Source organism: Trichoplax adhaerens, genomic scaffold (assembly GCF_000150275.1).
Source record: "Trichoplax adhaerens TRIADscaffold_1 genomic scaffold, whole genome shotgun sequence".
Classification (NCBI taxonomy): domain Eukaryota; kingdom Metazoa; phylum Placozoa; class Uniplacotomia; order Trichoplacea; family Trichoplacidae; genus Trichoplax; species Trichoplax adhaerens.
Window position 1 is genome coordinate 6533036 of NW_002060943.1, and position 24688 is coordinate 6557723.

The following is a 24688-nucleotide window of genomic DNA, read 5'->3' on the forward strand; positions in this document are numbered from 1 at the left end:
TTGCGTCTAATAATATGACTTCCTCTTCGTTATGTCATGCCTATTCTATGCAAATTGGCTATTGATCAATCCTTTCACTTTTTCCATTTTATAATTTTTCTCTGAATGGATATAAAAAGGTAAATAGACAAAAATAAAGGCTAATGCAAACATTATGTTCTTTAAATTTTTAATTTTCAACCTTTATTTTGACATTAACTTGTCGCTATTAATTGCTGCCAGTAATGATAGATACCAACGGAAAGATATTAGTACAGTAGCATCATAACACGAAATATATTATGTCAAATGAACATAAATTCTTTTGTCCATTAATATATTTTTCTAACTTAAATACCAATGATGCCAAAATAGCTTGTCTCATGATATTAGGTTCGAGATTGATGAGTGCGTTTTAATAGTCCATTCTTTCACTTTGGAACTTTCAGAGCAAAATCATTGAATACAAAGCAGAATTTGGGCTGCTAATAACGTGGTGGGATCACCTATTTTAAGAATAATTAAGCTAAAAGTTGAATTTTTATTGCTGGGCTAATATTTCTCATTACTTATACATTTAAAACTTTATTTTTTATTGTTGTACTTGAAGAGGACGTGCTATCTTTTCATATCACATTACCGTTTAACTTGCGCCAGAGGGATAAAACTTTGATCATTTCCGCTCAGCCAAGTGTTATTATGAACGCATATATAGCCAGTTATCTCTTATTGCACTTACCCATTACCGTATAATTTCTTACACTATTTTCCATTTTGGGAGCTAGATAACCGATTATATACTATGTCTGAACCGCTAATTATGACAAAGATTGAAGCTATAACATTTATTACTATTAAATTTAAAATTTTTAAATCACTTCACTGTTAATTCGAACATGTATCGTAACTCACAAGTTATGAACATTCTATTTCATGATACGGTTTTATCGTGATTCATTATCCATATCCTACCGCTAATTCATCATATAGACTAACCTATATTAATCAACTGAATATCTACACTACCTTAGATTATTTCCTTTGTTAGATTGAATATTTACGATAACTCTTGAGCTATGAGTATTGTATTCTACTGCCTTGCAATGATTAATCATCCATTTATCGTAACTCAGAAGTTGTGGATAATAGATTTCATTCTTCCACTTTCTAACAGTCAATTATTCAACATATACCGATAATCATGTTGTCTATAGACTGTAAATAGGGTGAATTCTATTTTATAACACGGCGCTATCCTTAATTCATTATCCATATCCTGCTACTAATTCACTATGCAGACTAACCTATATTAAAATAAACTAAATTTCTAGACTGCCTTAGATTATTTCTCTTCGTCAGATTGAATATTTATGATCACTCATGAGCTATGAGTATTGTATTCCACTACCTTGTCACAATTAATCATCTATTCATCGTAGCTCACAAGTTGTAGGTAATACATTCCATTCTACTGCTTTCTAATAACCAACTATCCAGCACATATCGATAGTCAAGATATCTAAAGGCTATAGATAAGATGAATTCTATTTCATAAGACGGCTTTGTCTTGATCTATCATTTATATCATGCTGCTAATTAATCACGTAGACTAATTTGTAATATAATATAATAAAATGAAATGAATATTTGGACTAGCTTAAATTATTACCTTTTTCTTATTGATTAAGCACAATTATTTATGAGCTATGAGTATTGTATTCCACTACCGTACCTTGTAATGATTAATCATCTATTCATGGTAACTCACAAATTATGAGTAATAGGTTCCATTTAACTTCTTTCTAACAAGCAATTATCTAGCACACATCGGTAATCATGTCTAAAGACTATGAATAAGATGAATTATGTTTTATAACACGGTTTTGTCTTGATTTTTTATTTACATCAAGCTACTAATTAATCATGTAGACTAATCTTTAACGTCTGTTATACAAAAATGAACTGAATATCTAGACTATCTTAGATTAATTTCTTTGCTTAATTGGTTATGCATAATAACTCATGAGCTATAAGTATTTTATTCCACTAACGATTAATCATCTATTCATGACAACTCACAAATTATGGGTACTAGATTCCATTCTACTGCTTTCTAACTACCAATTATCCGGCAATTATCGATAAATATAATCATGTTGTCTAAAGTAGTGTAAGTAAGATGGACCAGGCAGTTAGACAGCTTTAGATCATTTCCATTGTTTGATTAAATATTTACTGAAACTCATGAACTGAAGATAATCATGTGGACTTATCTACCGTATATAAAGTCAACTGAATACATATTAATTCTAACTCTTGAGCCATGAGTACTTGGATTGCTCAGCAATCGGTAGCACTCTGATTTCACTAGCCATCTCAAGTTATTAATCACGCAGTTTTCCGAAATAAAGTTGAATAGATAACTACAGCGCGTAATTTCAGTTTCGTAGGCAATAAGCATTAATACTCAGGATTAGAATTAGGATTAAAGTTAGGGCTAGGGTTAAGCTGAGCTTCTACACTTTCAAAATACCCGATTGGCCATCCTTGTTTTCCTGCAATTCAATTTGTTTAATATTATAAAGTCAATTTTTGATAGTAAAAGAGTCTATTAGAACTGCATAAGAAGGTTGCAGTTAGGCCATTTCCATTGATTGCTTGAAGACTTATGAATGACGAAATTGCTGCTTGAAAATGATTAGTTATATTCCTACTTTACGGAATAGCCATATCGGAAGTTTCATTTGTCAAGTTTGGACGCAATTTAGAAACATCATTCAATCTACTTAAGGATATCCTTTCTCTCGATCATATCTGCCTAAGTGATTTTTGTTGTTAGAGGTTTTCTGTTAAGGGGACTCAATGAAGGGTAGACTGGATAGTATATTAACAAAAGAGGATACTTTTCATACTTGATACAGTGATACTATATCGTTTAAATTTATCCTAATGATTTCTTACAAATACATTTGAGATTATCAATATCAGCTTCAATATAGATATTACATTCTTATTGAAGACAATTCATTTTAATTCTTTTCCGCCTTATTCTACTTTTATAACATTGTTTGGATTTGAACTTCAAGATGAAAATGGTATTAGGAATGAAAATGACCATTTCTTGCAAGCCTTTTTCGTTTGCCATCCCTGGTTTATTAATTCTCAAGATTTATGCGACAATCTGTTAGAAATGTAAGTGATAATAACTTGTTAAAATTCATGAAGACTGATAATATATGCTTTACAGTATATACCAACTTATCTCGTATATCTATCGAAACAAATAAAACTAAAAAGGAAAAAATCATGTCCTGTAATGGAATGCAAATAGTTTCATGAGGATAAACTAACATAATTCTCATTTCCAACAACTTCGCCCCACTTCAATTATAACAGATTCCACAGCGATATTTTACCTGACGATATTTCAAGAGCATTTCAAAATATTTCGACTCAAGATTGTCTAGCTACAGACTGGAAAATAGTGGTGGCACAAGTTTTCAGGTAACTCCATTTAATTTTAAATTGCTTTAATTTCCATTAGCACACTCATATGCTCATTTCTTTTCCTTTAAACAATTTACTATTGGATTCAATTGACAATTATAGATATTGGATTGAAAATTTCCCTCACCAATTCCGCCATGACGACATTCTTGAAGCGGCAATTATTAACATCCATAACGATTTAATGACGGCTGGCGATAAAATTCTGGCTCAATTATTCGATCCAAGTCCAATGTTAGCGACAAATTGATACTTTATATGTTAAAGTCTTTATAATATCAGAAAAAATTAAGTTCTCAAAGTTCTGTCATTAGACTAATGAATACTAATCTGAATAAACTATAATGAATATCTTATTTTCTGCTTTTCCTAATCTCCTAATCACCACAACTCCTCTAGTTCTGCCTATCAATCTATCGCCAGCGGAGCAGTTTATACGACTGATGATTTTTTTCAATGTAATGGTGAAATGGGCAATTTTTCATTGGATTTTGCTACCATGACTGCTGAATCCATTGCTAACCATCTAACTTATATCGAATCCACCACTTTCGCTGATGTACAGGTAATTGAAAAGAATCAACTATCGTCGGTAGTCTTTGGCGATCATGAGATAGCAAATATTAAGTCAACGCACATCAGAAAGGATGGATGTTACTTCCATCAGAATATCATTACCTAGTGATTCTATGATAGATTATACTCATCTTCTTGTTGTCTATAGATTCAAGAGATTCGACAATTTGCCAAAAAAGGAAAGGTGACAGAAACAACTCCACAATTAGGTTCATCAATCGGAATCTTTAATGGTGTTGTGGCATGGATACAAGGCATGGTGTTAAGTGGTATTACAGCAGAAGATAGAGCTAAGATCGTGACTAAATTCATCGAAGTAGGCAAGGTAAATCTATGGAAGCCAATTAGAAATCTGCTGCCTGATGAATTTTTAAATGTGATACTTTATGGGCTAAATATTTATAGTTTTCTGCTGATTTGAGTTGGATTCGTGTATCTAAAATGACTATTATTAGAATTTTGGGGATACTAAAGAATTCGATTCTAAATTCTAAGTAGATACCGATGAAACAAATATCAGATTGCTCTTATATAAGAAGCTAAATGTATTTTCCCCTTACTAACGCCTTTTCATCCATTTTTTTATAAACTGCTTGCCTCGCTACTATGGATAATAGTATCTAAAAGCTATCAATAACTTCGAAACACTAATGGCTGTTGTTACCGGTTTAAGTCATACATCTTTAGCAAGACTCAATCAAACGTTTGCATTACTTTCCAATGAATCTAAAATGGTAAAATATTATTTCATGAAATGTTTTACCTCTATTTCAGAATGTTTATGTTTTAAGTATAAATGGAAAAATATTATTTCTATTTCTTACCCAATGTAGGCTCTTGCAGGAATGATTGATTTGCTAACCGTTACCGATAACGCTAGTCGATATCGTAAAGCTGTAGCTGAATGCAATTGCTACAAGATGCCAATGTTGTAAGTACTCATGTACTACCTTTTTTAATTTGGAGTTAGATAGATATCCCGATCTTTCATCATTACTATATTATGGAGTGCTCAATTTTATAAGTTGCAATGCAGTTCTATTCATTGATTTTATACCGATGTAATATGCATATTTTGTGGAATCAATGTTATAGTAGTGCTAATTTAGATAATTTATATCTCTTCTTGATTTCTATCAATAATGCCTCGTCTATACTTTTATAACTCAATTCATCCTTAATCCAACATCATCCACTAGAGGTAATCATCATACATATATAGCGATGATTAGATTGTTAAGTTCATTTTCGATTTAAAAATAGCCAATAGCTAACATAAATCCTCTCTTTTAAAATGTAATTTTTCTAGCAATCCACTTGAAAGATTTAGTCTCATTAGATGCTGTTATGCCTGACTATACTCGCGATCAAAAGATTAATTATCAAAAGCTCTTACAATTATCATGTATTTTGTCTGAATTAACGAATGGGCAAAAATATTTTCCTGATATCAAAGTCAATGCTGAAACAATTGATATGATGAAGGTATGAAGAAATACGTAATTTAATTTGATATCAATATTAAGCATAAAATGTTGAGCTACAGGTAATTCATAGGAGTTTGAAAGAATATGTGAATTCAATAAAAGTATTTACCGTAAATTCAATAGAAATGTTCGAAGTTAAATACTTTCTCATGAAAGTTTACAGGATATATGAATTTAACAAAAATATTCAACGTAAACACTAAACAGTTGTATTAATACGGTATTCCTAATCAGGGTAAAGCTAATATGTGGTCATCCTGTCTCTATCTTGTCCTTTTCTCATTTAGTTATCGCTGGAACCTCGATTTTCTGAAAATGAAATTTATGAATTATCATTAGCCAGAGAACCTCGAGCTCCAAAAGCAGCCGGATCTATAGTAAGTCCACTTATTAACAGGAATAAAATGGGCACAATTTATAATTTATTTTATAAATCAGAGCAAAGTTGATTCATATTTATCATAGAAGTTAGCCATATTTTGACCGAATTTGTTTAATTTGTATACGCTATCCTCTTACACTTTAAAAACGTTATTCCAGAAAAAAACCAATGAGAATGTTTTTGGAGCATGGGCTTCCACTATTACAAGTAATATTAGCCCAGATATTGTCAAAAAGCACATCCAAGCTATGGTTAAGGTACGTATTGTACATGTTATCCATACTAATATAAATCAGATAATAAGTTAAAACTAGGAATACCCGCAATTTTAATTAGACAGTGAAACAGAGTAGATTACAACTTATCATAGACATTTAATAAAAGTATTTACACCAAAATATTTCCTTAAGGCTGTTTTCAAGTGTTATGATCGTAATAAAGATGGAGTGCTCTCTATGGAAGAATTTGCTGCTATTGCTAGTAATTTTCCATTTCTTGATGCGTTTGGGGTCATTGATACTGATGAGTAAGTCTTTTTTTAATTTCTCAGCTGCTACGCTAACTGATGATTTATCAAAAGAGAGAAATAAAGTCAAGTAAACTTAACTAAATCTTGCAATTATATCCTGCAACTGTAATAGCGATGGCCATATTACTAAAGAAGAATTATTGACCTACTTCGAACGGGCAAATTTTCAAGCTTTACGTCAAGGATTTGTCCATGAATTTCAAGAAACAACCTATTTATCTCTAACTACTTGTTATCATTGTGCACGCCTTGTAAGTTACAACCTAACGATAAACAAAATATAAAAAACTATCGCAAATAATTGACTGATGAACTATTTTGATTGCTTGCTTAAGCTTTGGGGCGTTATTAAACAAGGATACAAGTGCAAAGGTTTGTAAAGTAAAACGATTATGCTTCTACCAGAAACAACACAGAACTGACTTGATGATAGCATTACTAATGACTAATTGATCTATCTAGGCTGTGGAATAAATTGCCATAAACAGTGCAAAGATCTAGTGGTAGCAGAATGTCGGCCACGAAATAATCGGGATAACAGTAAGTTCAAGGCCAATTTCTAGAGCCTCCTGCAATATTTGGCATTTTCCATTTTATTTCTGGCTTTTTCATTGATAATAACAGCAAAAGAAATAGATGACTGTATCTTAACTTAATGCTATTTTCGAAATATTTAGATGATCAGATGCCTACCAGAACACATTCTCTGATTAAGAAAAAAGTGAAAAAAGATCAAAAGCGCCATACTATGGCCGCTTTACCCGGTGTTCGCGATTGCGAACAATTTCGAAAAAGTGCCAGTATGACTATTCAAAATCCCGACGATGATGAGAGGCACCGATCAAGAACGATGCCGGGTAGATTCATTAATGATCTTGTACAGAGAAAAAACAGCAGCGAAAAGCTATTACCAGCTCAAGAGAAATTTGGTAGTAATACATCAATTAGTAGTCGTAATGGTCGCGCATCTATTGCTGTAACGGAAGAGGTGCAAAAATATCTACGTATCAGATTTCAAGATAAATTCGACAAGATTCTACGCCAACGCTAGTTTAACATCGATCAAATTTTTGCTTTGTTTTTTGCTTTTCTCTTCAATTTTTTTATATTTTTATACATAATTCAGATGTATAACCAATTATGGGAAGAGAAAACACAGTTAGAGGAGGAATGCCTAGAGGCCAAAGCTACAATAAAAGCGTTACATGAACAACTTGACAATGTTCGTCGGATTACTTGTATGTATCTGTTAGAACAAATGAATCAAATCAACTTGCAAAGGGATTCGTCTATTTGATGTGTTTATTGTAAGACGATCATTTACTGTTAGATGAAATTTTTTCTACATGTAGCTTTTTCTATATCAAAAATTTAAACAAATTTGATAGTCGATTTTCAACTTTGCTTGTTATTCATTTTCTTACACAAGTATAGTATTTTTGAATTAACTGCCTACTACAATTAATTGATGCAACAAAGTAAGTTAAAGGTTATTGTAATAGTATTATCATCTGAAGATAATTGGATCATACTGTAGTGTACTTGACTATCGTTCGTCTTTTAGGAAATACTATCAGCTAATCAATTTTTAGATTTATTTTGTTATGATACAAAATCAATCTAATGTGTTTACGATTATTGATAGAAATATGGCTACTAGCTCATGATGATCTAATTTTGAAAATTTAAATCAATAAGTGCTATATTGCATGTTCTATAACATAATAACTAACTAACCCTCTAGTGCGCATAACGGCTCTTTAACCTATGAATAATTTTTTAACATATTTTATTGCAATTTGGGTTTAAACGCGTTATAGCTTCACATCAATAACTTATTAATACAATAAAAGTTTCGATGAAGTTTTCGCAAAAGTTTAACCAACTAACAATTTTTTAACCACAATTCTTATTCTTCAACGTTAGCTAACAACCAATAAAAGTAATTAAGAAATGAAAGAATGTAGATATATCAGTTTACAAATAATTAAAAATTGGACGACCATCCATTCGTCTTTACATAGAGTTTATTAGAGTCTGATTCTCTATTGCTCGCAAAGGGTGTCAAATTACATTTTCTTGTATTCCAATTTACTTTCTAATCTTTTGTTATCAGCTACTTTACGTACAGCTTTCATGAAGTCCTCATCGATTACGTAATTTCTTTCTGCGCGAATAGCATACATGCCTAAAAGAATAACCAATCAGATATTACTTCCGCTCTTTCTTACAAAATCAGTAATCACACAAAATTTAATCAACATGAGAGGCTTTAATATTTTACCGGCTTCTGTACAAACGTTTCGTAAGTCAGCTCCATTAAATTCTTCTGCTAATTTAACGACAGCTTCATAATCTATCAGGTAATAGTTTAAGAATATTAGCTTAGGAAAAGCCATTACTGAATGAAACATATTTCAGCCGTCTTATTCATCTTTATTTCGTAACATTCTAATACCAACCGATTTCGCCATGCTTGGTAATTGGAGAAGCATGAATCTTTAATATCTCTAATCTAGCTTGTTCATTCGGAAGAGCAATCTCTGTAAAAAAATTTGTAACACAATTATTAATCAAGGGACAGGGTGATCACGCCAAACACTAGGTGACAACTTACGGATCTTTCTATCAAGACGTCCAGGGCGCAACAAGGCTGGATCTAAAGTATCAGGGCGATTGGTGGCCATAATAATTTTGACCTGCAATTTATGGTATGTCAAATATTAGCATTTAAGTTAGTTTTAACACTAAACTCCGAAGTAATTAATTACACTTGTACCTGTCCTAATGCATCGAAGCCGTCCATTTGATTTAATAACTAATTCCAGAAATGGCAAGTAGAAATATTTTGTTAACTTCCGCTTATACGCATTACAGTTTTAAAGTAATTCTTGCTAGATATCATACCTCCATAAGTGTTCGTTGAATTTCACGATCTGCAGAAGTACCTTCAGAAAATCGTCTTCCACCTATATAAGACATATAGAGAAAATCTATAGAGCGCAACAACGGCAATTACCTAAAGGCGCATTACGTAGTATAGAGAAACTTACCAATGGCATCAATTTCATCCATAAATATAATGCAAGGCTGATGATCGCGTGCGTACGCTAAAATGGATGTCAAAGAAGGTATGTAGCATTTATACAAAACAGAAAACAGAATTGCCTATTCACTAATTTTTTTACCGAACATTTCTCTAATAAGCCTTGCACTTTCGCCGATATATTTATCTACTATAGCACTGGAAACTACCTGGAATATGAGCAAAAATTAGGTTAGGCATGTTTGCCAGAATATACTGTACATACAATACATAAAAGTCATAGGTTAAGAACACAATACCTTCAAAAAGTTAGCATCTAATTGGCTTGCGACAGCTCTAGCTAACAATGTCTTCCCTGTACCTGAAATAATTAATTAATAAAATCGTCCAGTATTAGCAATAGATTCGGTAAAAAGCACTGACAGTTGTATACTGACAAGGAACTACTGTTATAATGTAGTAAACAACCTGGTGGTCCGTACAGCAGTACACCTTTCGGAGGATTTATGCCAACACGTTGAAATAATTCAGGGTTGAGCAAAGGTAATTCTATTACCTGGAGGTTTATAGTAGGAGAATCAACAAATTTAATCTCAACACTTGTTTACAATTGTAAAATAAGAGCACTAAACGTTATCTATGTTATTAACCTCACGCAATTCACGAATTTGCTCACTTAGACCACCAATCCCAGAAAATGACACATCACCAGGATCTTCATGAGACATATTATACACTAAAGGATCAACTTCTCGAGGTAAACATCTTATCCAATAGAATATAATTCGGTACGAATGTTAGAAAATGAAACACTTAATAATAACTTTTTTTTTAATATTTTATTATTAATTACCTCATAATTGTTAGAGTTGTCATGTCCAATGCCACACGCGTACCCGCCTTAAGTTTGTTTTTATCAATCTAAAAATTTATTGAGTGTTAATACGAAACTATCATGCATAATATTTAGGATCGCCAAGACGAACTAAAGTCAGCTACGGTGTAATAAACATCAAGAAACATTATAGGAGATATACCCTTCTTCGAACGCCAACAACATATCTTGGTCCATTGGTAGCTTTAACGATATCTGATAAAATAAATATAGAGGGAATGTCAGCGAAAAAATCTCGAGCTGAGCTAATTTACCAATATAAATTTGTATAAAGTATAATTACGTCATAGAAATATAATCATTACATTTTTCTTCCGCTAGCTGTCTTAGTACTTCACCAACAATCTTGTATAAAAAGTTATAAATAGCAAATTTAGATCCTCAGTTGCATAGATGCATATTTATATATTATCTTACTGTTACAAATAAATATGACTCTTTAAAAATTTGCACTCAGATGTACATTTCTTATTAATAAAAAGAAGCGCTTGACTGTAATACTAATAATGATTGCGGTTATAACATGTTATAAAGAGTATTTCCTATTTGCCAAGATTGGCATTTAAATCAAGACGATACCTGTCCTACACTTTGAAGTGCCTTAAGGTTATCTTCCGATTTTTCATATTCTTTGCTAAGATCTTTTAATTTCATTCTTACTATAATATTTTGAAAGCACAAAATTATAGTAATACCTTTATACATCAATCTTGATCGACCTTTATGTAAAATATTCTGGAGATTTTATCGAAATGAATATAGCCGATATTTAGTAAAGTCTGACTGATAGATAACATCAGTAGATGTTAATTTGACTTAGACGATCTTTCTAAATAAGTAGAATTCGAGTTTTATGGAGTAGTCTAGCCATAAATGCAAAAATGTATAAAGCACAGTTGTATAAAGCTACAGTATTTTAAAATTTGTCTTTCAAATTATGTGAGGATATCTTAAATCATTTAATATACTGCACATGAGGCCCTTTAAAATATCTATTTTATTACAGTTCTGTAATAATGTGGGTTAACTCCAAGTAAGCACATCGTTTGTGAGGTCGCTCAAAGATAGCATTTTTGTGTAGATAGCAACACTAGAGTTTGCTCATAAAGTCAATTGAAGCTTAATAACTCTTCATTTTTGGTAAATGGGAATTGAGTACGGCACCTGATCGAGGATTATATTATTACTTTCTTACATTGAAATAAGCTACCTAAGTAACGTTGTAATATCGTACGAAAGTATGATCAAGTAAGAAATACCATAGCCGATTTTCAAAAGCTCCATTAATGTAGACAATGGCTCCATACCAAGATCTACTATTGCTGTACCAGTGTATTACTAATGCCAATATATTTCGAATTATATCGAATATAACATTACGGGATCCAGTATTGTTAGTGTACAATTAAATTTATTGTAAACTCATCATTTCAAGTCTGTCTGTATACGGGTATAACTGATGAGTTCATACTAATACTTTTACTGTACTTTTCGTTTCAGTTGTATATACTGTAAAAATTTCCAATATATCCTCGCAAAATACGCGTTAACTAGGCGTATAAGAAAAATTTCCATGTGAACTGCTGTAGTTATGAAACAGATATTCGATCTTGTGTTATGTTGTGGTACAATGACATAGTGCACCTTTACACAGTATTCGCTCTTTCTCATGACTCCACTACGAAGACTGATGCCGTGCGTATTTAGAGCGGTGAGAAGAGGAATAAATAAGTAATTTGTAGCGTAAATCTTCGAGGATAAAGTACTTCTACTTGTTGTAGGATTATTACCCAATAGTGGAGGATGACTACGGCCCGCAAGATCACGGCTTGAGAGTTGAAAACATTTTCAACTTTCAAAGAAATTGTAGCCTCTCATCTTGACTGCACCATCATACTCTCTAGTTCTATCTAAGTCTATAGACTACGAACGATGACCCTGATAAATTTATGAAAACTTGGCATAATTACTTTAAGGCATTTTCTTCCCACGATATGATAAGCAAACTGCCCTAATATCATGGCTTCAAAATAGAAAACTATTTTCAAACTTTCGAGCAATGTTGAAGTCCTGCTGACTGAAGGCGAACGCTATGGCAACCATATCGTTCCTGTAGTTTACTACTGTAGATCGCCTTGTGACGCTAGTCTCTATCTCGTAAGATAGTGATGAGAAATGTTCTAAAAACAAGTAGAATAAGGTAATTTCTACTTTTCTGCCGTTCTAGATGGTGCCTACATTGCCTACGATCATAGCTTGGTCATTTAAAACCGTTTCCAATACTGTATGTCCAGAAAGCGAAACTCCAATCATTAGCTGGTCCATATTGGAGAAAGTCTTCTTGAATCTACTGATAGTAACGTGCTAGAACAATACTGTGCGGCCAATACTGTAACGAGCGCTGTCATGGCTTTTGCTGGTCATGACTGATTACAGCGACGCCAACATTGCTATACTAACAACCATTTCTCTTGTATCCAACTTTTAGCCATAACGATGTTGGAGAATCATTTTAAATCGACTATCAATGTTACTTACAATCTTTTAGCTTGACTTCAAGCTCACGATGGCGTAATAATTTCTTTCGATAATTTTGCAACACCTTAGGACGATCCATAGCTACGCTCGGTGATTCTGTTTCTCCACTGCAATGAAAGAGTCCTAGGCTACCAAGGTGGCCAACGATCGTTTCGATGGACAATGACCAAGCAATCTAATGAGTATCAATCTACAGCACAGAACGGATTCACCGGAATGTCGCAGTGTCCGAGCGTCGGTGTCAAGCCAGTGATTTGAACCGTTTGAGTGTTTGACCATAGTTAGGGAGTTCTACAGTACTGTACTGTAGAGCTCCCTAACTGTGGTCAAACGACTCTAATCACTGGCTTGACACCGACGCTCGGATACTGCGACGTTCAGGTGATTCCGTTCAGTGCTGTACAGTGTACTGTACTGTAGATTGATTTCTTAGTACACTACAGTACTGTACATTGTACTGTAGATTGCTTGACGGAATTTTACTCTCATCAGTCTCATGTACTGTACTGTAATACACAGTGAATTTAAGACATGTACAGTACTGTACTGTAGAACTCCCTACCTATGGTCAAACGACTCAAATCACTGGCTTGACACCGACGCTCGGACACTGTGACATTCCGGTGAATCCGTACAGTGCTGTAGACCTGAGAAAGGTTCGGTTCAATACCTTTATGATCTACTGTACAGTACATCTACACTGTATGAGTGAAGTACCGTACTGTACTGTACTGTACAGTACAGATTGCTTGACAGAATTTTACTCTCGTGTACTGTACTGTACACTGTACACTGTACGGTACAGTGCAGAACAGTGCGCAGGTGTCTGTACGCCAGTACTGTACTGTACTGTACGTCAGCACTCGGCCACTTGTCACTGATAATGTACTGTACACAGTACTGTAGTACTGTGCAGAAGGTCAGGGACTTGGAAGACAAATACTGTACAGTACGTAAATTTTGTGCACGAATTCTCGTAATTTAACTCTTCCTCTATCGATTGACTCGTATTTTATTAAAAATCGACAGAAATTTCATTGTTTTATTTTCAAAGTTTATCGGGAAAATGGACTGGGATAAACTGTACAGTGTACACTCACTCACTCGCATTCACTACAGTGATATAGTGCAATAGAATGAGAAAATCAAGAACGTCAAAATGCCGTATAAGAGTCGTATATCCATGTTGATCCTGCTGTTTTTCCTCCATTTTTATACAACTGCAGTACAAGTGGATTTTAACTAGGGTTCAACTGCAGTGCTAATTTCAATGATAAAGTAGGATAAGAGGAAAGAATTTCACTGTCATAATCCTCACAGTACGTCAGTACGTCAGGCTGTCGTCAGCACTCGGTCATGGCGGCACTGGTACTAATAAGTGTACAGTATACTGTACAGTACTGTAGTGTGCTAATCAACATTAATCAAATATAGCCATTTTACTGTATATCCAATCCTACAGTAAATCATACTATCTGTTATTCGGGCAAATCTGTCAGTCGGACGCATCGGATGCCCTCAGTGTAAGGCGGACTAATTAATTTCCTCTAGTGTCAATGTGAAAGTGCTGATACAAAATGAAGATCTCTTCGGCGGTGTACTAGTACTACACGTACAGTACCGTCCATTTAGTCATGGACAACTCAATTAGATTAAGTAGTTCATCATTTCAGTGTACAACTACACTGTACTGTACACTTCCTTCCTCGACAATTAAGCACATAAGAGAAACGTCGTGGAGGTAAAAAGAAAAAAAAAAAGCCATATTAAAACGAAGCCTTTTCTTTTACAGTACAATAGTACAGTATACAGTACTGTACAGCATATACTGTACACTGTACTAGAAGTGCGATTTACATCTGCGCAGTAGACAAACTGCAATCGTGTAATCGGGCGTTCAAGGCAAGAAAGGCAGAGCAAGGCAGCATGGTATGATTAAATTAAAAAGTTGTTCATCTTTTTTGATTCATTTTTTCCCTTCCTTTGCAACAAATTGATACCAGTTATAATGATAATACTCTTGAGTTTAGTGATTACCTATTTAGAGAAATGATACGACTCTATAAAGTGGTCAAATAAATCATGTTGTTCATGTCGGAGCGTTTGTCGATCCGATCACGCCTTGTTGAAGGTGCGCGGTACTGCATACTGTACGGTACTTCAAACTGGCAGTAAAGTATTCGAGTTAGTCCAGTGGACGAATATCGACTATCTACGTTATCGACTACCAGCAGCCATCTTTATCGTATTACTATAATCCTACAAGGATTATGGAATCACAGCGATTAGCTACTTTTGCAAGAAGATCATTGCTTTCGATCTCTGTACTTATTAAAAAGAGTGCAATGACTTAAAATGATATCCAAGTTCATGGCGCTCGCTGTTAGAACTGTATAGCGTGATATTTGAGTCCTTTCTTGGCTAGCACGCCAAGCTCAGGCTATTATTGGGAAATGTTACTTGTTTCCTCTATGTTTACAACGATCTTCCGAAATACTATCTGGACTTGATGTTTAAATAACGTTCACTTAGTGTTTTTAACAACCTTTAATATGTTCTTAAACTCTATTTTCGATGGAAGAAAGTCGACAACGACTGTACAGTATATTCCAACATCAAAGTCCTACATGATTTGTTCCATAAACGTTATCCTAACCTTTGACTATTGGTCTTGTAGATTCGTTTCATCTTTATCCAGAATCGTGCTGGTAAAACACGTTTAGCAAAATGGTATATGCATTTCGAAGATGAAGAAAAGCAAAAGTTAATAGAAGAAGTACATGCTCTTGTAACTGTCCGAGATGCTAAACATACCAACTTTGTTGAGGTAATTCAATACGATCTCAGAGATGAAATTACTTGAATTACCTACATGTAGAATGTTGTATAAGATACCGGAAAATCACAACCTATCTCAAATTGGTTTAAAATTCCTCTAATGATATATGGATATCGATTGTATGTTTACAGTTTCGTAATTACAAGATCGTATACCGACGCTATGCTGGGCTCTACTTTTGCTTATGCGTGGACATCGCGGATAATAGCTTAGCATACTTAGAAGCTATACATAACTTTGTTGAGGTAAGGATAGCACTTAGACACAATGTTACAATTTAAATTATCAGATCTTACCTATGCAGTAGATACATATTACTCGTTTTTCGAATCTGTTTGTATTTCTAACTTCTAATGTTGTCATACAGTCCTAAGATAGTTAAATCGAAATCCATAGTGACTCTTTTATGCTTTTGGCCTATTCAATAGCTATGTTTCTTCAATCCTGTTAGGTATTAAACGAATATTTCCACAATGTTTGCGAATTGGATTTAGTGTTCAACTTCTATAAGGTAAGATAAAGTTTTCTACTAGCTATTGTCAGTGTATAGAGAATAATCTTCATTGTATCTCCTATTGTAACTAATTACTGTAGATGTTGTTGTGAGCCTACAAAATTTGGTGTAATCAACATGCCTCTAGTATTGATAATGATACACTTTATTATACTTACAAGGGCTTTTTATACCAACTATTGATTAGGTCGAATAGCAAAGTTGTTATTGACCTAATTTTGTAGATATCAGCTGATAGTATTCAGTTATAATCTTGTTTGTCTGCTTAATTTAAAGATTTTTTAAATTGTTTATTTTCATTCAGGTCTACACAGTTGTTGATGAAATGTTTTTAGCTGGCGAAATTCGTGAAACTAGTCAAAGCAAAGTATTAAAACAGTTGCTGACGTTACAAACATACGACTAAATTTAAAAGCCACACCAAACTCATTACATTAAAGATCTTGTAATAGTTATGTGACAAGTAAATTGGAAATAGAATTGCCTAAATTATGGATTACCGTCATTTACACACGTAGTTTGATATAATCCTTAGAGTTATAAGAGACACTTGTAAGTTACCAAGTTCATGGTAAATTTCCTATATGAATGTATTTTAATCCTAAGTAATAAGTATAAATAAGAATGGTTCGGCCATGGACTTCTCACTAACTACAACTCTATGTACCATAGTCTGTAATACTGTAGTAGTATGACCCAATAATTAATTAAAAATGTAATTATAAAGTTAGCTAGTTTAGTTTTGTACTTATTCATATAAACGATTACCTATCAACTTTTATGATAAAATTTGCTCTTCTGATGTATTTGATGATTATGATATTGTATTGATTGTTAGTAAATGAAATTTTAGAGACTAGCGTCGATGTTGTAGTTCTGTATTATCGCTAAAAATAAAAGTTTATATAAAATTTTATCAAATTTTATCCAAAGTGGTAGCCTGCAATTCATACTGTATACAGATGTAGTAATACAACTTTGCAAGATCAATGATAGCTACAATAATACTGCAATTGCTCTATAAACGAGGTGTAACTTGATTTTCAAGGCGTACTTTTCAGCAATCTTAAGAGGCTGACTATGTTTGAGCCTTCTAGTCAGGTTTCGTTATCTTATAGATTCAGTTAATTCATCCTGCACTCGTGCGACTACTAATAAGATTAAGCTTAACAGTTAGTTAGGTGAAGAACAACCTTTCTGTGCAGTTTCTGACTGCACTGTACATTCACTGTACGTAAAACATTTGATGATCAAAATTGTGAATTCTGATAGCTAGTATTTGTTATAAACATAGTATAATGTTGGTGCCACTTAGCGTAGACTTTTTTAGATTTATGTCAGTCTTAGGCAGCCATCCCCCGATTGGATATAATTCAATGACTCGTTTGTCAAATTCCAACTTTAATCTTTTTGAGAGCAATCTGAAGAGTAGTAAAGTCACATGATGTAGTAAGCTCAAGGAATAGTGAAACTACAATTCTATAAATAGTTTTCAAACCTGATGGCCAGCTCTCAAGGAAATCGATGAGCAATGAATGGACTTCAGCCCTTTAGAGCACAATATGGTAACTCAAAGCTCGAGTTGTTAAAATAAAGCAAATCTACAATATAAGGAATAGTCCAAGAATACCATTTCATTATACCAGCCGCAACCTACAAATATTCTCTTAGGTTAAACAGACTGTTCGACGTCACATAGCCTTTACAACAAACTGTTACCATACCTTCAAAATCCACAAGTACTGTAATCAGCTGAAATCACTACGTCATGTCTTCAAACATATATAAATAACTATATTAATATCGATACCAACACCACCCTTGCTACAACCCCCTTCAAAAAAATTATATTCCGTTAAAAACTATCGCCACGGAGTTTTCGTTCATAAATCTCTGATATAACAAAGTTATAAAAGGCTTACGAAGGATAACAGATAATTTTATTTCATATCTTAAAATTGTGTCAGAAACTTACAAGCTCGCTTACAATTCTTTCTCTGCTAATGCTATTAATTTAGAGTTAGATGATATGTAGCATTTTTTGATTTTAATTTTTAGTAAATACTGATCATAAGCGTAATACCTGATAACGAAAAAGAGTAAAACTTTATTATTTGTAGACATTAAAGTAAATTAGTTTAAATTACATTCGTTTCATTCAATGGTGAATTCTTTAGAATTCTATCAAATCCGAGTCTCGTTAGGTCTATGGAAGTAAATTTTCCATCTATAATTAATTCGCTAATGGCACGTCCAGCGGCAGGGCTTTGTTGAATACCATGGCCACTAAATCCGTTGATAAAGTAGAAATTTTGCAATACAGGATGAGCACCAATAATAGCGTTCTGGTCTACAGTGTTGTAATCGTAGAAACCACCCCAACCACCAACAATCTAAGCATGAATTTGGAAAGTGAACAAACGAAAATAGCTTTTCAAACTTCTTAAAGAATTACTCTAATTTTCGTACAATTTATTAAATCATATAGTTATCTACGGTATTTACGTATGCAAGAGTCGAACCTTAAGAGATTCAAATGCTGGTACGCGTTGAGCAAGGAATTCCCACAGTTCATCGTAGAAATACTCGAAATCGCAGTCCAAATTATCGCATTTCGGCTCTTGCTCCTAACATCAAAGTAAAAAGTAAGTATTACAGAAATACTATTTGAGTTTAAGCTGCCCATTTATACTGTACAAAATTATTTATAATTTAGTGTAAAAACTATTATCTGGAATTCAATGCCGAGCACACGCTCATTAAAATTAGAATGCCGTATGTAAGTAAAGTTCTGTGCCGGCACATTACAGCTAGTCAACGTGATAGATTAAAATACTGTCGATAACTTACAGCGCTTGGACTACGTCCACATATATAGTAGCCAGAACATTCACGCCGGAAATATGTGCCAGATGAATCAACAGTAACTGCGGGCGTTGACTTTGGTCCAGTAGGACAATCATAAACGTACACGTACCTTTTGGCTGGCTGAACTGGCAAAGATACAGACATTAATCCATCTTTCTCACTTCCGATACCAGCCATTGAAGCAATGTGGCCAGCCCATGGGCCACAAGCATTAACTAAGTAACGACATTTTATTGATTCTTTGTGATTGTCTTCGTTCATTTTCACCTATCATGTTCATGTGAATATTTAAAATTTTAAGATTAGAAAAAGCAGATATATTTTTCTCAAATCAAAGCTCAATAAAAAGTATGCAACACCAGTACATAAAGCAGTGGATAAATAAATTTAAATATACGAGCATATCAATTATGCGTACTACAGTTTGAAAACAGCAAAGGATGTCACGTAAACATTCAATCACCTCGATTCCTGCAATTTCCTTCTGGTTTCGCATGATATCAACAACTTCTCCATTCAAATATCGAACTGACATTGCCACAACTTTTTTTCTCATGCATTGTAAAAATGAATAGGGATCAAAAGAACCTTCATTTTCGAGACCTAGATACGAAACAAAAGGGCAAATTTAATTCTATTATGCTTATAGATATTTGACTATTTATTCGACAAGTTTACTCCGTAGTGGCAATCGATTATATATTTTCATAGTTAGTTTTGCATGCAGGATTAACAACTTAAAGGAAGGCTCGTAAATGAAAGTTTATTACCTAGAGAAGCAATAGCAATACCATCCGTATTTATCCATGGAAATATTTGCGATAATTCCTTTTTGGATAATAGTTTGACTGCAGCTCCCATGGAACTGTTGATACCGAAATATGAATAGTAGATCATCGTTAAGTTATAATTAAAAGAAACACAATTGTAATTATACGTACATAAGAAAATTGTGAACAATTAAAAGTGTTGAAAAATTTCAATAATTATATTGGCTTAGTATCTAATATGACTCGCTTGGAGTATTCTACAAATTGGATAATAAAATTTCTAAATAAGAAACTGATTCGAATGTTTCTCTTAATTGTAATTTCGTTCAATAAAACATATAGTTGGACATGAACTAACTGCTCAACAATTAAAATGAAAGTTGATTTGACTAATCTTGTATACTACATGGCCAATTTCACGTATAAGCCTATTATGGAATTATGATAGAAAATCACTTTACCGTTGAACATCATAGTTTTCACGCAATAATTTCTCTCGATTCTCATCAACGAGATAGACGTAAGGGGCGTTACGAAATTGGATATCAAGATCATCATCGTCTTCCACTTTCAGATATTGATTACATTTCGAAATAAAATCGTAACCAAATTTGGACATCATTATATTTTCAGGAACGGAAAATTGCTGGCGTATCGAGCCACAAGAAAGTGGTGTAGAGGCCTTTTCATACTATTACAAGATAGCATTTAAAATTGGAGAGTCAGACTTGTCAATACAACATTTGGATCGCGTGACGATTGCACTTACATAAATCATGCACTAAATGAACTGATTATAATAGTTCGTGTTCATCGATCATAAAGTACTTGCATGCAGTAAGAAATTGAGAAACCGTATTGGTTAAGAGAAACTTCTCAATTCACTTTGCCTCACGTTAAACTTGGTAACTTCAATCCCTGTACTCGTATAAGTCTAGTAGCACAGTTATAAAAAAATGCTATCAATTGCTAACTACTTAGTGTAAGCCATGAACGGTTATCGATACTTTACGAACATTGGGAGTAATTAAGTTACGGTCCATCCCGGGAATCGATCATACCCCGGAACATTTAGACATGTCTAATCTACAGTAGATGATGATTCATCGATACTATCATATATGTACCTTATTATCTCTCTCGATAACACATATCTTGGTTGGATCGATACGCTTGGCTAAAAAGTATGCTGTTGTCAAGCCCATAATACCACCACCAGCGATGACAACATCGAATTGGTCAGAAGGTAAAGATGACAGATGCTTTCCCCATCTTGCCAACATCGACTTGTTTAAGGATTTTATGGATGAATGTAGCAGACGACTAGCCATTTTGCAGGATGATTTGGATAGCTAATGGATTTTGGACGATATCATTTCACAAAGAAATGACAAGTAGAATGCAGAATACGGTAGATCAGTTCGAATTTATCTTAGCAATTAATGAACCAATTAATTAATCAGCCCAGCAACAGTTGCAATTAGCAATTTCCGAGCTAAAAAGCAGCTGGGTGTTATGACTTTTGCGATGGATTGCCCTTGCCACCCACCACTTAATCGTCCAATGTCTAGTGTCCAACCTCTAATACAAATTGATATAATTTCCAGTTCCCGTTGAGCTAGGTTATAATTCATTAACAGTTGGCAACGATATCGTATGGCAACAGTAGAGATGTTTACACTATTACGATTATATAAATAGACTATAATAAATATACTGTATCATGTAGGCAACGCTAATGCTGAAGTGTGAGGAGGTCCAAAATCCAAATCGTACTCACTCGTATGTTACATCGTAAACATGACTTTTGTCCCATACAAAATCATTGCAAAAGAATACAAGCGCCATATTCGACCTACTTGTACTGATGGTTTTGCAATATGACGAAATTATACTTGTAATGGCATCTAATAAAATGCCCATAATTATTACAAATGGAGACATAAAATTGCTTTTAGGACATAAGTACATATTGAAATTATGCTTGGATGATAAAATGAAGTTGGAGAGAATCAGCGTTGGAGGGTTAACCGGCCATTAGCCAGTAGAGACGTGCGATTGAAGTTGGAAAGTGCTGTTGTAGAAGAAAAATATTTTCAATCACAAGAGGGTAGAATATATCAAATTCCTCTCATTGTAGATTTATACTATGCAAAGTTTAAGTCTAGAACCTGCGAAAAATTACTTTATAGTAGTCTCTACCATTCGTATACTAACGGCTTTTCACCTTAAACGACTATTTGGAACTTTCTTAATTATAATTAGCGATCCAGCCGTAGGCGGTAGTTGCCTTATTTGACGGCCCAACCATATTCTATCTACACTGGTAACATTAACAGCGACTGCGGCAATTCTCAATAGAAAATGGCGGGCCCTATTACCATCTAAAGAAATAGGAAAATAAATTAATTAATGCTATACAGTCAATAAATTAAGTTAAGTTAATCTTATTACAAGTAATAAATAGCACGACCCGGTAAATATGGCATACAGACAACAAAATATACCGTAAGTAAGAGATACAAACGGTTAAATTTAATTTATGGCAGGTCTGGCGCAAAATTCTAGTCTTCAAGTGATTGTTTAGCCTGGATAAGAGTAGAAAATCCTGACGAAAAGAAAAGGCTAGAAATTTTGCCACTGCGATTAATTTTAATTTTAATTCCTTTACCCTTTATAACAAATTGTAGCTTTGCATCATGACTATTTGATGCCTGTAACTACCCGTTCACTTTCTTAGTATTAAACAGCATTGGGCAATGAAACTTAATTAAAAAGTATAAAGTTGAACTTGTGGACTATTTCCTTTTTTTTGCTTAAAGAATGGAATTTAGGTAGTTACATATTAATTAGAATTAAAATTATTAAATTAAAAATGATTAATTCTGAGGACAACAAACATGCTGTACGACGCATCTATCAATAATTAATATAATTAATTTACATTTCCTATTTTAATCATATTTAGCGATCCTTGATTAAAATAGCTGTTTTTCGTATTGCCTTAGCTATGTTTAAGGTATAATTGTATGCAATTAAAAGTATGTTATAGTTCTTACCCTAGCAGTCAAAATTGATTGTCGTCGAAGTAATTGTGTATGAAGGAAAATTTTTCTTCACTTTAGCAATATTATGAATAATCGTTTACTTATAATATTAAGACACAACTCTTCTGGATATTGACGTAATACAGCAAGCTGAGCAGTAATTATGAATGAGCAGACGTAATCAAATCAGCTAAAAATATCGCCTAAAACAGATCCAGTTACTAGTCTAGGTAACCTGATCGTTACTCACTAACGCACTCTTCCAGGCTTTTAACAGAAATGCCAAATATTTCTTGATAGGCTATAGAGTCAACGTATATAATATACACGTAGCGCTAAAGAATCATTTTACGACCCCATTAAATCGCATTTACGCATTCACGTTATCTGCATAGCAAGGGTGCAACTCGTTAAACTTGGAATCAATTTTAACTCTCCTTGCGGCCTTCCTATGCTTTTAAGTTGTATAAAGCAATTATATAATTATTGGTGAGTTCCATCTTTACAAATTTACAAATTGCTAACAGCAAAGCTAGCTTTAATTAATAAACGTTTTGCTAGGAAATATCTCATAAAATACTGAATAGATCTACTCGCTTCAAGACTTTTCTGAGTTATAAGTTATATCATTCAAATACCTACATTAACCATACAAAACCAATTTAAACTATTATTATTAATACCTTCAACAACGCCAGCTTTGATTTATAAGTGTTTTTATCACATGACAGTCTTTTATAGGTACTTATGCTGTAATATACGGTATTAAGCATAGTTATTGATAGGACCTTCTTTAGTAGCATATTAATCAGTTATTATACTGTAACGACAGTAACTATCATCTAATGGCTAGATTAGTAAGGATTGTTTAAAATGATAATATACAACGAGTAACTGGAATAATGGCCACAATATAGCAGAGAAAGTAACACGCACAGAAGCATTGTCATAACATCAAAGCCTTGGAAAGTCCATAGGATTAGCTCTTACATTAACGGTCATAAGTGATTGGCTTCTTTATTTTTACATAGAAATGAATTTTATAATCTCTTGTTCTGCGACAATAATGCTGAATTTGACAACCGGTCAGGCACATCCAATTTACTACCATTGTTACTAACGATAACGAAAGAGATTTTAACCTAAACAAATCTTTACCTTCAACAATTCATTGCACACATTTGCTTCACTCAATATCGTACAAATTTATTGCTAACAACAAAATGGCCAACATGAGATGGTTGCAAGCAAGTAGGGAAGATAAATTATCATTATTACAAGTCAGCATTAAATTAGATTTCCATTTTATTCCATAATCATTTTATGTACTTGAATAATAATATAATTTATGGCTAAAATTTCAATTAGCAGGTATATGGTTAATACTGGAATTACCAATACTTCATGATTTCTTCTTATTTCATTAGTTCATAATACGCTTGTAAATAAAATACATCAGCTAGCTATAACCTGACATAGTTTATAGCAATAATATTACAACCTATGGAAGATACCTGCTTTTTATATCAAATCTACAATGTTTACTTACTGTTATAAAAATATGTTCTAGCATGTTTATTAATCTTGGAAAGGGATTATTGAGATTAAAAATATCATAAACTTAAAAATGACATAGTGATTTTAAATTGTTTCTCACTCTTTATTACTGGTAAGTACCCAAATGAATTGTATTTCTTTACTAGCATCACTT

At 33.3% G+C, this 24688-nt stretch overlaps 4 protein-coding genes across 4 annotated transcripts; 2 read left to right on the plus strand and 2 right to left on the minus strand.

Annotated features, from left to right (window-relative positions):
• Positions 1–4261: 4261 nt before the first annotated feature.
• Positions 4262–7023, plus strand: TRIADDRAFT_19834 (uncharacterized protein; the record flags this gene model as incomplete). Its single annotated transcript, XM_002107940.1, has 10 exons — positions 4262–4387; positions 4680–4796; positions 4896–4990; positions 5295–5302; positions 5372–5547; positions 5837–5926; positions 6342–6457; positions 6573–6711; positions 6796–6832; positions 6923–7023. Coding segments are annotated over 10 exons (1005 nt in total), but the record flags the coding sequence as incomplete, so codon positions are not given.
• Positions 7024–8268: 1245 nt separating this feature from the next.
• Positions 8269–13018, minus strand: TRIADDRAFT_63181 (uncharacterized protein; the record flags this gene model as incomplete). The annotated part of the gene is made up of 16 exons (XM_002108704.1): positions 8269–8648; positions 8745–8816; positions 8923–9003; positions 9078–9159; positions 9240–9278; positions 9368–9429; positions 9514–9570; positions 9649–9715; positions 9806–9867; positions 9975–10062; positions 10157–10271; positions 10360–10427; positions 10544–10596; positions 10707–10746; positions 10981–11060; positions 12940–13018. The coding sequence occupies 16 exons, from the start codon at positions 13016–13018 to the stop codon at positions 8530–8532; spliced, it is 1164 nt and encodes a 387-aa protein (XP_002108740.1). The 3' UTR covers positions 8269–8529.
• A 1847-nt stretch (positions 13019–14865) lies between these two features.
• On the plus strand, positions 14866–16698 carry TRIADDRAFT_52003 (uncharacterized protein; the record flags this gene model as incomplete). The annotated part of the gene is made up of 5 exons (XM_002107941.1): positions 14866–14868; positions 15617–15766; positions 15910–16023; positions 16230–16289; positions 16597–16698. 5 exons carry the CDS (start codon positions 14866–14868, stop codon positions 16696–16698), a joined length of 429 nt encoding a protein of 142 aa, XP_002107977.1.
• Positions 16699–18430: 1732 nt separating this feature from the next.
• On the minus strand, positions 18431–21261 carry TRIADDRAFT_52004 (uncharacterized protein; the record flags this gene model as incomplete). The annotated part of the gene is made up of 7 exons (XM_002108705.1): positions 18431–18685; positions 18815–18919; positions 19143–19427; positions 19624–19763; positions 19931–20025; positions 20392–20621; positions 21058–21261. 7 exons carry the CDS (start codon positions 21259–21261, stop codon positions 18431–18433), a joined length of 1314 nt encoding a protein of 437 aa, XP_002108741.1.
• Between the last annotated feature and the right edge of the window lie 3427 nt (positions 21262–24688).